The 18,950-nt window shown below is 42.9% G+C and overlaps 1 protein-coding gene across 8 annotated transcripts in view; it reads right to left on the bottom strand.

Annotated features, from left to right (window-relative positions):
* The window catches only part of cpeb3 (cytoplasmic polyadenylation element binding protein 3), a 41,234-nt gene extending 22,377 nt beyond the window's left edge, over positions 1–18,857 (bottom strand). For 2 of the 8 annotated variants that reach the window (XM_038737303.1, XM_038737302.1), the window contains exons 1-3: positions 15,456–16,587; positions 9,315–9,399; positions 1,747–1,803 (exon numbers count right to left, since the gene is read on the bottom strand). In XM_038737303.1, the coding sequence (XP_038593231.1) occupies positions 1,747–1,803; positions 9,315–9,399; positions 15,456–16,517 (1,204 nt within the window). In that variant the 5' untranslated portion in view covers positions 16,518–16,587. Of the gene's footprint in view, positions 1–1,746; positions 1,804–9,245; positions 9,400–15,455; positions 16,588–16,620; positions 16,742–17,882; positions 18,032–18,076; positions 18,228–18,780 lie in introns of those variants that run through there. The other 6 variants (XM_038737300.1, XM_038737299.1, XM_038737304.1 and 3 more) reach the window with 5 other exon arrangements.
* Between the last annotated feature and the right edge of the window lie 93 nt (positions 18,858–18,950).

Consider the following 18,950-nt stretch of genomic DNA (forward strand, 5'->3'; position numbering starts at 1 on the left):
ACAACCTCCATTTGAATATGATGTGCTGCTAATGCAAGCCACGCAGGGGGGGAAAATGTGGCTTGAGACAGCGCAAATTCCAATAAACAGCAGGATGGGTAATACAGCACTAAATAGATCCTGCTGCTCCTCTAAACGCATTAGTCACAAAGCTAACTTGCCTCAAAAACCAACATGGGCCTTTGCATTGTAAGAGCCCCATTGTGTGGCTTGCCCTTCTGGCTTCTCTAGGGGAATATATTGTCTCTGAGCCTCTTCTCCCTTGCTATGTTTTCATTAAAAAGATCTGGCTCTCCAATCCAAAAAAACCTGGGCAGTCCCTCCGCAGCTTTTCCCTCTCGCTGTCTGGCCTCGGCAGAACAAAGCCACCTAGCAACCAGGGCAAAATGAAGAAAACGTCGCTGGGAAACCGTCAGATGCCCCAGTGACAGTGACCCTTACAACCCATAAGGGAGAGAAGGAAAAGCATAGGTTAAGAAACTTTCAACTTTCAAACTGTGTGGTGTCTGGGAGACACAAAGAAAGTGTTTGAAAGTAGGCTGGGAGATACCTCTGGGCATGATGAGTTTGATGTCTCTTGCTTGTCCCCGCTTCAAAGCCTGAGACACTTCTACTAAGCTGTCAAATGAACAGCACCAATAAATCTGGATAGAGGACCTACGCTTACTAGTCTCCACTCTTTCTTTTTCCCTTCAAGTTTTAACACCATCCGGAGAAAGTAGAGCCCCTTACAGGTTCTCCCAGCGTGAAGCCTCAAAGCTAATGGGACGAAATGAAGGAGAAACACTTTAAAGTTGAAACCAAAGCTTCCCTGTCTACACACATCACAGGCTATAGAGGAGAGAGCCAGTTCTGACAGATTTGGAAGATCTGGGCAGATCTGTGCTTGCCTGAGAATAATCCCATGACACAACAGTTTAACATCAATCCGGCACACGTTCTCCGAGGATACCAGTGATGAAAAGAACAAAATGAGGAAGGAGCACCAGTGTTGTCAAGATGTGACGCTAGAAACTGCTTCACCTGCTAATTTTTCTTTCACATCCTTTGCCTTTATCAGTTTCTATACCTTGTAGGCTGACTGAACGTGTCCAAAGAGGAAACTAGGGCTTCACTTATTTGGTTTGATCACCAGTCCATCCAGACACCCTTGATATTTTGCTGAGGTTTGAACAAAAAGACTAGAAACGCGATTGCACCTAAAATCACAAGCCAACATGCCACAAAATGGATGTGTAAGACCCTAAGAAAGCATGTCCCTGATCACATCCAAAGACACATAAAGGGCACTCATAAAAGCAGAGCCTGGCCTGGAAAACTGCAGCATATGGGAGAAAGACCTGATTTCTCGCAATGGCTCGTCTCCTGTCACTGTTGGTCATCTGCCGGCTGATGGGACACTGGGGGGAATCTAGTCTTACATGCTGGGATATATTTGGAAGTGCTATTCACAGGTCAACTGTGCTTCCCCCAGTGCTAAGAGGTCTGTCCTAGGGAAGTGTCAAGGAATCCAGACCTTAGCAAAGGGTAGGCAGGTGCCTCCAGTGCATACTGACATGGGCCTCTGTGGTTAGGGGGCATATGTTTTTGATGGGAATACGCCACAAATATACTTTCCATTCTTTAATCTTTCAAAACACAGGGGGACAAAAAGCAATTGTAGCATTTGTCAGTGAAAATGAAACATTCTGGATTATTTCCAGATGGAGAAGAAGCTGATGGGTACTACAATAAAATGTAACTTACTATTCAATGGCATTATATGGTCTGCTCCAGGATGATGAAAGTTGAGACCCATACGTCCTGTTGAAGAAAAAAAAAAGAAAGGATTTTACAAAAGTGGGAAAACATGGAAATCACTGATTAAACCCACCCTGTTGACAGACATTTTTAATTTTTTTTTTAAATCTTCCATTCTATTGTCAGCATTGGGAAAATGCCAGCCATGATGAAATGCTTAACATGAAATTAAAAAAAACTGCAAATTTACCCAATGTGATACAATGGCAGAAAAGGAAGACCACAGAAAACAGATGTGAATAACGACGTGGAAACACGCATTCCTTTGTTGTCACACATCTCATATGCGCACACACACACAAAAACAAAGGCAGCTACAAGGCTAGGCACTAAACAAAGCGTGCTTTCTACTATGGTGACAATGTGCGCATGCTACAAGAGCCCATCTGTCTGCTTTTGCTGGGAGAGGGATGGTTTGGGACGTCTAAGTCTTCATGGTTATCTCTGTCTCCATCATCCTATTCGTACAGGCGATAAGAAAAATACACTTAAGGCGAGACAGAAGTAGCCTACCTGGTTAAGGACAAAACATTGCAGACTCACTGTCAACATAATTTGCAGTTGTTGCCAGAGAGAGCCGCAGAGGCACACCCTTTATCCCTAACCACTTAAAATTAGGGCCCTCTGTCAAAATCCGCCTACACCAGCTTTTTGCTCAACACACAGCAAACAAGCAGCCTACCTACAGAGTCACTGAAGTATGACTGAAGGTGAAGCAACATTTTCACTGGCATTCACATCGATATTTAGCAAATATCCTTCAGATTTAATGAGACACATCATGCACTTGTGCAGAGGATGAACTCAACATTTGGGTGGGGGGTGGGTAAAGGTTGAGGGTGACAACTGCAACTGATATCTTGCTTTACTGCCAGTGTATGTTTCCGCATATGTAACATGGACTTTGAGAGACCCATCAGCTGCATGTTGCAAGCTGCTGTAGCGCAAACAAGAGGACATGTCAAAAGTTCCTAAATTTGGCCACAGAAGACAGAAGATAGTGGGGACAGCAAGGGGGCCTCTTCCTGGTTTGCAAACAAGAGTGGAACTAGCAGTTAGACCTGGTTCAAAACCGGAGTGGCAGGGTAGGAGGAGGACAAGGAGCTGGCGGTGAACCTGCAGCTCCACAGATGTGTATTTCCACACTCCTCTCAGCCAGTCAGAATCCAGGGCTCGGGGCCAAATTGAGCCTATACGTTCACACACACACGTTTGAACACGTGGACATGCGGCATGGCCTACGGTCACATTATGTTTGCTCTTTTCAACTTATTATCATGGGGAAATGAACATTTATTTTAAAGACTAGATGCACGCAAATGGAGGAGTATCCAATATTGTGCCCTAAAACTGAAGGGTTTTATTTAACTGTTCAGAATGTTCTCCAATCATCCACCTCTTTCCCTGTCTCACCAGCCTTACACCTGTTAGTCAGGCGGGGCTTTCATCTGAGTTCAAGAGCCCCAAGGGGTAGCTGCACAAGAATCATCAGTATTGGTAAATGTGTGGGTGGTCTGTTTGTTAGTCCTCAAACCAAATTACAGGGTTTAAGTCCAAATGTCTGACTGGCTGAAGTGTCCTACAGAGAGAATCCCTTATAGCTCCAGATCAGTGTACTTTGACCGCACACCACTGCATTTTCGTCGAAAATAAGAGGATCAATAAATTACTACATTACGCACTAGACAAGACTACTGCGTTCCATTGAACACATTCACAATCAAAGCCATGACTTTGTTGATAAGAGGGCAAAAGTGTGCACCCCTTTCCATCTACATTAGTCATTTTGGGTAACAGAGGGGGACAGTTGCCCTCCTGAAGCCTTAAAATAACCCTGGGCATGTGCCATCTGCTTCCCCCAGGAGTTGAGTGGCAGGGCCTGAGGGGCCCCTGAGTTGCTGCCGCTGCTCTTCTGGTGACATTTCCTCACCTGGAGTCTGAGCTATTCTCAACCTCCCCACGATGACTGCACAGCAGCGTGGCCACTCGGGAGACACGGCATATGGCTTCATTAGGCATGGATCCAACAGTACCTCCCTTTTCACGTGCCTTACAATCTTCAGGCTGGACACTGACCTCGCTGTGAACGCTTTGGTAGAAATGGGATAAAGAGTACGATGGATTCATCATTTGGGATCTGGTACCCCCAATGGGAATGCTTCAATGTTGTCGCAAAGTTGTCAGACTTTTAAAAAAAGTGCAATAAACCAGGACAAATTAGATTAAAAATCAGCAACATCAGCTGTTTAACTATAAGGGATGTAAAGAAATTTATCACTTTCATCAGCTTCTATCAACAGCTGACAAACTGGTCTGCTGACGCTAAAATTCAACAGGCAGTGAAGCTAAAAAACATTAGCAATTGTATTTTGCTACCTCTGTTCCACATTTTAGCACATATTTAAGCCCCCAATAACACGTCTAGGAGAAAGCTCTAGCAGGAGCTGTAAGATGAGGGTAAGTGTGCCAACAGCAAGGTGTGGAAATATTAGCACTGATGAAAAAAAAACACCTCCGCAGCAGGGTGCCCCAAAACTGCACTTCTTGCTTACTAGTGCCAAAGAAAGCATCAATTAACAACACTACACTGGCAAAAACGGGTAAAAAAAAAACAAAAAAAACATGACATGACATGACCCACTGAGGGGCATGTGTTTTCCACACAGCTGACAAATGACTGGAAAGATTGAGAGGGATGGGTGTTTCTGTAAGAGAACTGGTGAGGAAGTTATTTTGTGTCTCTGTTTGTCAGAAAGGCCTACTTCTTTCCCTTTATACCAGCTTGATCTGAACCCAACAACCTTTGAAAAGACAATTAGAACAGGGTATAGGGTATACGTAAAACTATATAAAATTATTTACACTATAAAACTCAAATGGTGGGGGCATATTTCTAGAAATAAATCCCCCAACATGCCAATGGCCCACTTTTACTTAATGTTTTGTAAAAGTAAGTCACAAAACTATTAAATGCCTTTCATGTCATAACGGAGGATTTCCAGTTGAGCCTGATGCACGACTTGGCAGCAATAGTCATGCTTAAATAGTATTTCATGGCTTGCAATATCTGGACAAACCATGATTTTAACAGACAAAAACAAGCCCAGACTTGTTTTGTTGCCTGGGCTGGATTATCTCAGTAATGCTTGCAGGAGTCATGCATTTCCAACCGTAACGAAATATAGCAGTCTGACAGTGCAGTTTATAGGAAGCAAGGTGTTAACCTTTAACACAGCCAACCAACACATCACCTTATCTCAGTACAGTCATTACTGGGTTACAGGGCATATCACTCTGACACTGAGATCATCTCAAGTGTTGTTAACCACAACGGCTGAAAAGTTGAGAGGTCAGGTCCAGCTTGTCAGCCAAACTTCAGCCCAACCAAGTGTTTGAAATGTTGACATTTCACCTCAGGTTAAGTTAAGGTGACCCCTCTCTGAACCTGAACAAAGAAAAAAGATCAAATAGGCCTCCTCTTCTTTACAAACGTGATCTTTTATGATCTAGTTAAGACAGAAGGAGGTAGGTTTAACAAAAAACGTTATAAACTTAACTTTAATCTCACTGGAGACTTTTACACCATAACTGTGCCTAACGTAGATACAGAAAGAGCATTGTGCTGGCTACATCTTTGCAAAGGTTTCAAGCAAAGCTGCACAGAGACGCCAACTCCTTCATATCATTGAGGCACCTTGTTTAATCACACTGTTACTAATCTGACCTGTAGTGCACTTGCAATTCTTGTTTTCCTCCTGATAAAAGCCTGTGTGTGTCTCAACTCTTATCCACTGACCGACGCTCTTGTCAACAAGCGCACAAAGTCAAAGAGCACCAGTGTTTGCTCTCCCTCAACTACTGACTTCAATTATAGCTGGCACCTTCCATCTGTTACCACAACATTATACCTCATACGGGCCGCTCACCAACACATCGCGGGTGACATCTGAGTCAGACCAGCTGAGGCAACGTGTGTGTGTGTGTGTGTGTGTGTGTGTGTGTGTGTGTGTGTGTGTGTGTGTGTGTGTGTGTGTGTGTGTGTGTGTGTGTGTGTTCAGAGTGAGAGAGACATTGTGGGTGGGGTGGGATCAACACACCGCTTCCACGAGGACTTAAGGGACTTATTAACACTTTTGAGTATCTCAAATACTCAACCTCAGTGAGGTAGGGTGTGTGGGGAGTGGCTCCATGCTGCAGACACAGCTCTGTTGAGCCATCTTTGCTAAAGACAATCATGACAGCCTGAGTGTGTGTGTGTGTGTGTGTGTGTGTGTGTGTGTGTGTGTGTGTGTGTGTGTGTGTGTGTGTGTGTGTGTGTGTGTGTGCGCGCGCGCGCCTGTGACGATATTGCTGGCAGCAGCGGCGGAGGCTTTTGTCAAACTGGTGGTGTTTTTCCAGGCAGAGCTGAGAATCTCTGGTGTGTGTGTGTTTGTGCGAGGGTGCCTGGCTCTCCACACGTGAGCTCAGCTGACCCAGTTCAGGAACTCCATGCAGAACAGTGTGTGTGTGTGTGTGTGTTGCTGCAAAAAGGGCCCGTTTGTTCAGACGCCCCCGGGGCCCTGTTCCCCTCACCCAGGAGTAAAGAGCTTTTAGAAAGTTTGAGAGGACGGCCAGAATAAAGTGTCTCTCTCAGACGACACACACACACACTATCTTTGAAGTTGACTCTGCTCCAAACAAGTGCTAAGAAAAAAACTGGGTAAATTGAGATGGCTTCGCCTGTCTCCCTGTCTTCACAGAGAGGGAGAGAGAGAGAGCGAGGAGGGTGGGGGTCACCTCACACTCTTTTTAGAAGACCCAAGGTTCTCTTTCTCGCCACACTACAAGTGCTTCTCCTTCTCATAAAAACACTCAAGGAAAAACAACTATTCCTGTCACAATGAGAAGTATGCCAGAAACGTCTGTGATGGGATGGATGTGGGTGGGACCCATTCAGTTGGGAATGCAAAAGTGGGCCTACTGGGTTAATTAGTTTTGACTGGTGGTTGTCAGCTGGTGGGCAGTGTCCTCAAAGTGGGATGTCAGACATGGGACGACTGTAGCTAAAAATGAGCAGAGAAATATGTTTTCTTTGTTATCGTCTAGTCTTGGCTACAGTAAGTAGGTTTCAATTAATTACTGACCTAGATCTGTGAATTTAGAAAACGTTAGCACTCAACAACAAAAGAAATAGCTTAAAGTGGAGCGTTGCAACCATTTTATGGCATCTATATGGTGGATTTGTTCTTTGGGTGAATCCTCAGGTTCGTCGGGTTGCACCTGTCCTGTTGGCAATGACTCTCTCTGAGTGTGAATGTTAGTCTCTGTTTGAGTACTTAGGCTCAGTGTATGAATGTGTGTGAATAGGTAAGTGCAATGTAATTTAAAAAGCGCTTTGAGTGGTTGCAAAGACTAGAAAGGAGGATTTACATACACATCTGAAAGCTAAGACGACGTTAGCTCATTGACTTACAATCAGATAAAGTTCTTCTCAGCCTTAAGACACTTTTGGGAAACTATGCCCTCGTCTGTCTACGACATACCAGCAACTAGGAGGTAAAACAACAGAACTTCACAACTGCAGTCGTCTTTGCTGCAGTCTGACAGTTTGTGACATGTGTGATGTGTTTGACGATTTGACGACACATCTGGTACAGTGCTCACTGATGGCTTCTTGATCCCTGGTGAAAGCAACCAATCAACAGTTGAGCAGGCAGGATTCAGAATGGGGAAGTCATCGTCCTACATAGGTAGCATGTTAGTACGCTTTAGTCAAGAACAATAAGTGCCAGAAAAATGGCTACAGGCAATGATGAGATCAGAGCTCTTTCACTTTTCCAGTGGGCTTTACATTTCTATGTACTGCAACAAATGACACACACACACACACACACACACACACACACACACACACACACGGATGTAGACAACTGGCACAGTCAAAGAGAAATCGAGAAATTTCTTAACAAATGACTTTTGAACCTGAGCCCAAAGCTTTAAAGAACAAAATGACCCAGAACTGTTTTGGTCGGGTGGCAAAACTCTTACCCCAGGTACAGCGTTTGTTATACAACTCAACACTAAATCAGTATTGTCAGAGACATTTCAATAGAGGGATCCATGGGATGAAATGTGCCGTAATGTGTTTGTTTGAAATGTTTGAAGTTCTAAATGATCTCCTGAGTTGAAAAAAAGGCAGCACCTGCAATGCGTTCTGCAGTAGATTACACAGCAGACCGGCTCGAAGCATATGGCCCTTCTAAGACAGTGAGCAGGTACGCTAGCAGGGTGGAGTTGTTCTGTGGTTAGCACGGTAGCTTACTGCAGCCCTGCGCCGTCTACATGATGACGAGATGGGTAAACAAGCAAAGAGAGATGCGGGAATGCACACCCATTTCCATGCAGCACTCTCCCCCCGTCTTTCCTTGTATCTCCATTGTCTCGCTTTCATAACAATCACAAGGGAAGCCCTGCAGGACATTACGACACCTTTCCAGCGAAGTCAGGCCAGGCCAGGATGACCATTTTGCTGTTATGCTCTCTCAGCACATGACTGGGAAAACAGACTCCACGCATGAGAAAGCGACATGCTCTCCTCATTATATACCACTCCCACCAATCTTTCCATTGTTAAGACGGGAGGATGGGGAAGCATAAAAACCCTACAACCAGCCTGACAGGGCCCCATCTGGGAGACAGGATTCAAAGTTTTTACAATAGACACGTGATAGTGCTTCAAAATAAAATTGGCTTAGAAGGCCTGACATGCATTGGATGGCCTTAAAAGGTGTAAAGTCAGATTTCTTAACAGTGTTTTCATTATTTGAAAAAAATTCTCTTTACTTCCCAGGAGATAAAACGTTAATTTATTTTAGTATTATTCAGCATTATACCATTTAGAAAGACCTCCTTCTGTGTATCAAGGTTGCTTAGAAACACTGATTTGATCTTTAATCTATGACTCAGTCATGGCACGTCCAAGCCCACAGTCATGCAAAAAATAAAGGTAATAAAAAGTATAATCTGCCTCACTGAGGAAAAATGTAAAACACAAATATACCACTCAACATTTATGCTCACAAGATATTCAGTCAACAAAAGCACGAGTCGTGTGACATTTTCAGTGATCTATTGATTCCAATCAGTACAAAGCCAACAAGCAAAGAACAAGAAAGGGCAAAGGAAAACGCAATTTGCAAAGTAAAACCACATGAGTGCGCATTGCTGCACATCTGGTCCACCACACATACACACAAACAGAAATTATGCACGATTTTGCAGGTAAGGTTCATAATGTTATTAATTTCAATTTCAATAGAACATGATGATCCATACCGGATTGGATAAGAGATTGGCAAATAGAGCAAAAGAATAACAAAAAGGTACCCAGAGATGATATATGCCCAGGAAGCAAAAAAACCAAACAACCCAAATACTGTAAGCATGGACGTATGAATATTCCTAACCTGCAAAATGATTCCTCCATATAATATCAGCGATAGTCATTGGTGGGCCACCGGCAGGGTGTGGTTTACCTTTGTCATGGTCAGTCCTTATCATATCCATTAAGGAATTCTCCAAAGAGTGCAAGCTAAAAGCATCAAAGGGCCGATTCCGGTCCTGCAACACAGTAAAACAGGAAGACGGTTAGGATTAGAGTCACCGCACTAGATCCTATACAAATTAAACACGTTGAGCATTTTATGGCTGCTAACGTAGCTACTGACAGTTATGAGGCAAAGCATCATTAATATGTAACTCTGGTAGAACAGCTTAAATACAAATGCTTCTGTAACTCTTGGATATTTCTTTCATATGGTGTTAATATTGCACAGTACAGAGTACAAATTATTATAAGTTGAATATAACAAAAAAATAAATAAACATTAAAAGACACAGTGGGGAACAATTTGAAAAACGCTGTGTGAAGAACACGATCTTCAAAAGCTGGCAAACTTCAAGTTGCAAATTTGAACTTGCTGTTGACATTCTGATTCGTTGCTTACCTTGCTCAAGGGCAACTCACTGGCAACAACTTACATGTACCAACAGCTCCGGTTTCTGTTAAAAATGCAAGACAGGCTGGGAAACATTCTTAGCTAATCTAGACTTAAATAAATTTGGGGTCTGAGACAAAACGTAGTAGTAAAAAAATGGGTCAGCCCTGGGGATGATGTTAATACAGCTGACATTGAAAAGGAGATATGAATCTTAGTCAGAGGTTCCTTAAGCCTTTTTATGTCAAAAAGCTACAGTGAAAGCACGGACAAGATTCAGCTCGCGAGGAACACATTCTCTAATTTATTCTGCAGGTTGAGGGTTAACAGAAAGGCAAATTAAATCTACGATCAAAGCAGTTACTCCTTGCGTTTTTTTTAATTGATGAAGTACTCAACTGGAGGTTCAGTCCTGGCAATCACTCTTTTTGACAAATGACACTACCACACAACTGAAGAGGATCCGACTAGAGCTGAAAAGCTTCCCAGGTGTAGTACCCGAGTAACAGAGGCAGGTGTGGGAATTGTTGTTTTTTTCAATACAAGACACAATACCTAAGTTAAAGTACAGATATCAAAATTATACATTTTTCAATACCTTATAAATAAACATGTCATTAAATATAAATACATTTATGCCCTTTCAAAAAAGGTCTGTAAATGCTGTCCAAATAAAATCAGCCACAAAGAACTTAAATTTGTCTGACTTGCAACATTTTGATCTAAGTCATGAAAGTTATGAATAACTAGAGATTATGGAAAGATGTTATGAAAGCACCTTAATGCCATCTAGACCCTTGTTTTCGGTTCCATCGGACAGGAACTCAGCTGATACAACTGGTTTTGAAACTGCTGCTAAGATGTTTATGCTGTATCAGGTGGCAGGTTTCATTTGGTGTGCATTTGTACCTGGTGATGTACAAAAGGTCTCAGGTTCTAGAAATGAGTTCAGTGAGTTAGATTGGTCCAACTGAACTAGACAGTCACTTAAAACACTTAAAACACTTCCCTTTGAAGTGTTTAAATGCCCACTGTGGGTGAATGAATTTATGAGAATGACATGCGTGCCAAAGGTAAAGCCTGAGAGCGCGACTAACCGGAGCTGGAGGCTGTAGCCTTGGCAGCTGTGTCCTGTGTCCGCTGCCCAGGCCGGGGCCACATTGTTTGCACACCACAGCTATTGTTGCCCATTCGGCTGAGCATTCAAAAGTGTTATTCCCTCCACTCAGGACCCGACAGCGCCACGTAGATAAAAATCTGCCCACTTGGTACAAACGGTAAACATTTAAAACGCTGAGCTTTTCGTTTTCTCCCCCTCCCCCTCCTCTCTGACACATGTGGATGAGCACAGTGACGGGTGGGGGTCGGAGAGCTCAGTGTAGTCAAATGACCTGAAGAGATAATGTACACAAAAGTCCCAAACAGACTGTTTGAACACATCCCATAAGACAACCCGACATGTGGAGCGCAGGTTCATGCTGACCTAACTTGACTACACTGCAGCTCATCTTTCCTTGTGACACATAAACATGATATAAGAGGGTTTAGAGGGAGGTCATGATCAGAAACAGACTAAGCATTTAAGATATGGCTGAATACCCATTTTTTAATGAATAAAGTCTGCTCAGTAAGGTTAAGCGCTGCCAGACTCAGGAGCAGTTGGTAAATTTATCATTTATTGTTTTTTTCCTTTGTAAACTGTCAAAGGTTCTTGCTTTAAATGTTAGTATTAATGTGCAGCTCCACTGGCAATCAATAAATCAACCAACCAATCAATCGAAAAGGCTCAAAGAAAAAATAAGTCTAAGGGGCCCTAGTCCAACAAGTTACAATGCAGTTACACTATGTATACCATAATTTAATTTTAAAAAGTCTTCCCACCTTTATTAAATAGGTATTTTAATCTGAAGAAATATTATTTATTGATCAATAAATTGAAAGACACTAGCAATTCTTCACATTTGAAGAGCTAAAAAAATGACTTGATAAATGACTTTAACAATCTATCAGCTACATTGTTGGCGATCATCATTTTCTGTCAAACAACTACACAATTAATTTATTAATCGTTTCAGCACTCACGTGAATGTTCCCGAAGGGCATAAACCTACCCTCTGTTCATGGCACCCACAGCAGTTGGCTGTGCTTTGCTGACCTATATTTTGTGTAGCTTATTTAAATACATACAAGGTTAAATCTGGGTCATCTGGAAGCTGAGATGAGACAAACGTATTGCCAAAATAGAAAGGCAAGTTTAGGTGGAACATGAAGCTAAAATGAAAAAAGCTAAACAACATTAAATACCTGGTGTAAATCAGACTAGTTGCTCGTTGAAGCTCCTGCCGTTTTGCATAACCATCGAAAGCATTTGACTGTGACCCTCCACCTGTCAGTCTGTCTACTAACTTTCAACTTTTTGATCTGATATGATGTGATTACAATCACAGGAGGACCACACAAGCCACTAACATCATGTCAAATCAGGGCATCTCCCGAGAAGCTCATGTGACTTTGCGTCTTAAGCCTCACGCTGACACGTTAAGTTGCATTCCGCACATTCCTCAGCCTTTCAGCGGCAGGCGGCAGCCAGCAGCGGGAGAGAGTAGGAGCACATGTCGGAGCACACCCAACATTTCACCCTGCGCCTCATCTGGAGCGTCTGAAGAATACCGAAGGAGATCTACAGGATGACAACAAGTACACCTGTCACCAGCTGTCCACATGACAGTGCGGGGGCCCGGTGTATGTGTACCCTGCATGCCGCTTGGCTCAGCAGTTTGCCTCAGTTTCACTTCAGCAAACAGGACAGTTGACATGTGGCACCCTGACCTTGCATCTTGGTGATAAAGCTCCTCCAATTATGGGTGTAATTGTTAAACAGTTAAGTGTGAGCTACAGCTAGGACTGCATTGCTGAGGTCCCCATAAGCTCTTAAAAAATACCTTCTCTGTCAAATTGATATTGTCTTTTAAAATAGGTTATAATTTTTTTTAATAAGGTAACTCTGTGTAACTCTGGCAAGTCTGATTAAGAGGCATATGCTTGAAAAATCACTGCAGCAATAAACTGAAACTGAAATGTGACTCATAACCTCCACCATATCTGCAATATCATGATGAGCCGATAATGCAAATAATAAACCACCTTATTCGATAACTGGATATAAAGGAATATATCTTGTAACCTAAATGTAAACTTGCTTTTTAAAATTAATATGTATCAATATGAGAAAAACCAGGGCTGCCATAGTCATCTGCCACAGCCAACATTTACCCTGTATTTGGCAGGTGACATGTGCTAGTTTCACTTTCTGGAGGTACTCAACAGAGGAAACTGTGTAATAAAGCAACAGGAGGCCTGACTGACACACACAATCATCATCTCCTCAAAAGGCTATACGTTTCAAGCCGGTTGGAATTTCACCCTGCGCTGGGCTGCGTTTCGTCTGCACATATAGTCCTCTCTGCAGTAACAGTTTAACATTTTGGCTGGTGCTCCGATCTCCAGAGTCCTCACTGATCGGGCAAACAACTACTACTTTTTAAGTAAGCCGGTGACTTAAGGGGGGAGTATTCAGCTGGCTTATTGTTTATGTTGGCTTGTTTGTCAGGCAGCATAACTAAACATAGGGGAACACATGACTAGCACTGTGAAAAAGCCTTACAGTATTGGGAGTGTTCATAGTTAGTCAACTCCGCAATCAGAAATGTCAATCAAGGCAGGATGCAGACCGAAATAAAAAGTAGTGGCGTTCACTATAAGTGCTGGTGAACATAGATGAGTCCAGTGGAATCTTATGTATGGACCAAAATACAGGAAACAACACTGTACGTCTCCCTCTCCCTCTTACATATCATTGTAGGGCATTTAGTGATATAAGCAGAAATAAAGGGCAAAGTTGGGATCGGACAAGGAAACTGTAATAAGAAGGTTCCCAGTTAGTATCAGTGTTCACATATTGTTGGTTAAGCTTTTCTGTATTCAAAGAATATAGAGGACATTCTTGGTCTTTTCTCTGTCAACGTGTAACTTAACTTACTCTGTTACTGTAGCTAACAAATACTAGGCACGTGTTGTGATATGAGCCTTCAGCCAAAGGTATTTTGTCGTATGGACTTCTCAGAGGTACAGAGTAACCCCTTTTCGAACTAGGGCTATCTTACTTTAATATTACTTGTTGGCTGTCAGTTTTTTCGCTCTTGAACATAAAACCAGCATACTCCATGACCTGTCATTAGCATGTTTTTCCACCCTTAATAACAGGTAGCTTTCCTGGTCGTGCAGCCCTCACACAGCAGAAGCACGGACATATGTTAATGTCAGCACCTGTACTGTGTAAAATATTTTTGTTGAAACTCACAATAAGAGCGTAATATTGGCTTCTTCTTACTATATAATTGTGAAAATCCTTTACTTTCCGGGTTGGACCTGCGCTGCGTTCACCTCTCAGTTCCAAACCACGCCCACTATCCATCACAAGCCAATCAAATGCGAGTATGGATGTTGCCTTCATATTCTGTCGAAAATCTTGGAATTAATGGGGAGAGAGGACGTAAACTACCAACCGTGTTGAAAACAGCTACAAAAAAATAAAGCATTTTTACGAGATAATGAGGGAAGAGCAAGGAAGCCGTCTAATAAAAACCTATGGTTAGAATGACTAATTATTATTATTATTATTATTATTAATATTACTAATAAATGTTGGTGTTTTTATTTTTTAATAATGGGCATGAATGTAACCCCCAATATTACAATTACAATATCCTACAATAATATACCCTCAATGTACCCTCAATATTCAGTCATCTTGCCATGCATTCTACATATTTACAAAACCTTTATAGCCTATAGGACGCATCAATTAAAAAGCTTAATGGCTGATGTATGATTTCTCCCGTTTACTGTGCAGCACATCCTTTCTGCAGCTTACTGTAAAGTAGGTTATTTATAACATATATCACAGGAAACAAGAAATCCTTTCTGATCATTGAGGTGAACTGATCAAGAGTGTTTATACGGGTCTTGTCCGTCTGAATTTAGGAGGTTAGGAGGAGCACTTGAATGCGTCATGTGTCCTTTAAACCTCACGAGTGAGCTGGCAGAGGAAGTTTAACCATTTAATGCAATAAACCGCGCACAGCGAGTATTTCTGGGTCTGACTCAAAGTGTTTGTCTTTGAATGCGTAAAAATAACTATGGTCGATGGTTAATATTTCGCACATTTAAAATAACAAGGTCTTTTATCAAAATCAACTTAAAATGAATGCCTCTGCGGTTGCGTCGGTAACCTATAGTCAATGTGTGAGAAACATAGAAAATTATTGGCAATGTGTAGGCTATGATTCATGCTATAAAATAAAGCCTAATTGTAAATGTGTCCAATTTGCAAAGGACATAATTAGCATCAATCACTAAATCAATCAATAATATATGAACCTAATGAATTCATAGGCTACTGATGGGCTCAGGGTGACCTTATCGAATAGCCTTTTAATATCTCAGGCACTGATGGTTTCTAATGAATATTTATGTAAAATACATTTTTAAAAAGGTCTATATTTTTGAGAGGTCGACCACCAGGTTAAAGCTGAGAACATTGGTGAACACGTTTAAATAGCCTACAGGCTGAAGAGACAGAGCTAGGCCTAGGCCTGGGCTTACTGTTTATGGATTTACCTGGAAAGGCAGTATGTTGTTGCTGTTGTCAGTCCTGAAGGCGCTGTCCTCCATCCACGGCTTGGGGGTGAGGGGACCAGGTCTTGGGAATTTAGGGGGTGCTATAACATTGCTGCTATAGGGCTTTTTCATTGGGGAGATAGGGTTCAGGGGGGACGGCACCCCGACGCCGACTCCGACCCCGACGCCCACCGCTCTGCGCGGGTCCCTGCCTGCTTGCAGCCCGCTCCAGGGGTTGGAGGCTGTGTTCCATGCGGCGTTTTGGTGATTATTCCAAGCGGACGACGGGGCAGAAGAAGACGACGACGACCCCTTGCTGTTATTCATGATGGTCTGATAAGCGTTTCTCTGGGGGAAGGGGCCTTGGTTAGGGCTGACAGGGGATCTCCTCTGCTGCTGCTGCTGCTGCTGCTGGGCTTGCTGTTGATGCTGTTGGGACTGGGGAGCCAGACCCATCTGCGGGGAGAAATTACCCCCGAAGACCGGGTTGACGTGGTGGGGGAAGTTCTGGAAAAGCATCGTCCCGTTCACCGAGGGTATTCCCTGGAAAAAGCTATCGTCCACGGCGTTTGTGGACCCCGTGGACCAAGTGCTCCCAAACGAAGAGGAAGGGGAGGACAGGGGACCGCTGGTCTCCTGCGGCTGGTGGTGGAAGCTCAACCCGGGCAGGATCGGCGACTCCATCGGCACTTTGTCCTTGCTGCTGCTGTTCAGCGCTGAAGCCGCTTGGTTGCTCCCGGCTGACGGGCTCTCCGACTCCGATGAAGAAGAAGTGGGTTCCGATGACGGGGTCGGGGTGGAGGGAGGAGGGTCTGCTTGCGTCGGATCTTGCTGATGATGAGGCTGGGCTTTGTTTTTGTCCATCAGTAAATCATCCTGCATGGTTTGCTGAGCTGCAACGGGGGGAAACAGAGACGAGGAGTTATTATTATTGTTGTAATTTAGCAGATCATACACCGGGCTCGCTGGGCTGCTGTAGAATCTGATGAACTGGGACAACTCCGACATGGATATGATGTTAGAGGGACCAGGCAACTGCAAAGCGAATGCGTGATCACCCATTTAGCCGAAAAGACAAAAAAAAAAAAAATCACACTTCCCAAGCCTAACAGACTGATTCACAAATCCCACAAATTACACGGAGCATATGGCTGCAGATATTCACCAGATTTCGCCACGTCTCGTTTTTCCTTCCACGCATGAACTCCGGAGCTGCAATGTGAAACTGATTCAGTGTGTGTTTTTTGCCCAAGGACCTCCCCTATATTCATTTACATACGTCAGTAAATACAGTCAGCTGTCCTTCAGCAAGGTTAAAAGACAGGTCTACCTTGACACACACACGATCACGGAGCCCTTTTTTCAAACTAAAAAAAACTTCCACCAAAAAAAAGGCACACTTCGCCCTTTTTTATGCAGTAGAAAGTGACGCACCTGAACCACTTTATTATAGGCTACCGCAAAGATCTCTCATGTGCCTGTGGCTAAACATTGCCCTTACAATGACTATCGGTCTTATTATATCTCGGCGTATAAGAGAATTAATTTGATAAATAAGATAAAGTTGACTGGCCAAATTAGTAGCCACAAGTCCATACAGGAACAATTTGATGTATAGTTAGGATTTTATTAGCGCAAAGAGGGACTCTGCCCGAGGTCCGCATTGACACAGCCACGGGTTGGCATTGACATACAACAGCCCACAGGCCTATGTAACTTGCATTTTAAGACAATAATAACTTAAAGCCAATGCTGGAACATCACTGAAAGCTCTACTCGGTGTCCTGTCCTCTATTCAAAGTTAAAGACTAGTCCATATTGAACCGTTCATGCAAAATGATCTTTTACTTTGCATTTAAGAGACAACGCCTATCAAAAGCCAAATTAAGCGCAAATTAAGCGAATATTATCATGATTGCGGTTTTGTAACCAGAAAGCCATTAAGCTGCCACATTAGACTATTATAAATGCAACAGTGGGCAGACAATCTTAAAATGTAAATAGACCACCCTATGCTTGATTATTGAGAGGCTACACTGGGCAATTGAGCACATCCAGCTGGAGCACATGCAAGAAATCGTGTCAAATCATCCAAGGTTATAATGACGCTAAATTAAAAAGATAACATTGATGAGGCTCCTCTTTACTGTCGGAACCTGGCTGCAGGAGAGCTAACGCGCACCCTGCACTAGAGGCCTGTCAATAACATGAACGCAATATTCACAGACTGAAAATAACACTCCAGATGACATGCAGGTAAATTCAGCAGCATGTTACAGACAGAAATGATACAAATTTGACTTTTAATGGTATAATCGCAATAGCCTGCATTGCACACACCCCAACGGTTAATCCGTGTTTCCTTCTCCAAGAGCTGCGTTTCCAAGGTCATCAAAGCACAATAATCAGCTGCAAGTAGTGGCTCACCTCACCGGCCCTTTACCACAGACACTGCCAAAACGTGACCATTCATCGCCCCGATTGAGGCATCCGATACATTTCATGAAGCTGTGTTGCCTTGAAATGTCCCTTTAATCCATAGGCTATGTGTCCATCCACACAAACGACAAAACAGCATGCACACAAAGCTTCCACTCTGCCCAACGTGAAGTTTGAATTACCTTTATCGTTCACCTTGTGGGGACTCTGTAAATAAAGATATTTCTGTTTGCCTCGTCTGGGTTTAGATATGACAAACGAGCTACCCTTGTGCCGAGATAGTCAGCAGTTGCCTCAACAGCTGATTGACTGCGGCGCATGGATGATGCCGAGGAGGCTGTAGGGAGTTGTAGTTTCTCACTATTGCAGTGGCTAGTCAGCAAAGAGAGGATACCGGTATGTTCCTTCTGCGGTGGTAAAAAAAAAATTAAAAAGATCAGCTTCAAAGCTGACCTTTAGTTTACAAGATGGAGTTAAAGCAGCAATAACAAAAATAGTGATGACAGTCTAACAACTCTCTCTCTCTCTCTGTCTCTCAATTCAAAATTGAAAGAAAATTAGCTTTATTGGCATGAATGTATAACAACAATATTGCCAAAGTTACATATACATTACATAAGAACAATTAATTTCATTAAATAAGTAAATACAATAGTATTCTTTCTTTCTCTCATCATGTACGCATGCGCACACACGCACGCGCAGGGTTCATGTAAGTGAGAAACAAGTGAGGCTATAGGTATTAATTGCTTTCGTCAACTAAGCAGAAAAGCTTGATGTGATATGATAAAAAATAACTTTTATAATTAAGTGAAGACCAGAAGAGAAGGTGTGGAGCAAAAGCTACTTTCTCAAAAATGAATGTAGCCTAATGAAAACGTCTTACCGCTATTAGAAGTGTTCTGCAGCCATATGTGCATCTTCATGATAGGTCTATCTTCTAGACGCCGTGATCTCTCTTTGGCACATCTGTCGGGAACGGATTCAGAATATTAATTTGATATTTTTGGCCATAAGAGGGAGGAAAGCATTATTAAACTACATTTCCCATGACAG

Source organism: Micropterus salmoides, unplaced genomic scaffold (genome assembly GCF_014851395.1).
Source record: "Micropterus salmoides isolate LMB-PRFRI ecotype aquatic unplaced genomic scaffold, ASM1485139v1 Ms_hic_scaffold_22, whole genome shotgun sequence".
In the NCBI taxonomy this organism is placed as follows: domain Eukaryota; kingdom Metazoa; phylum Chordata; class Actinopteri; order Centrarchiformes; family Centrarchidae; genus Micropterus; species Micropterus salmoides.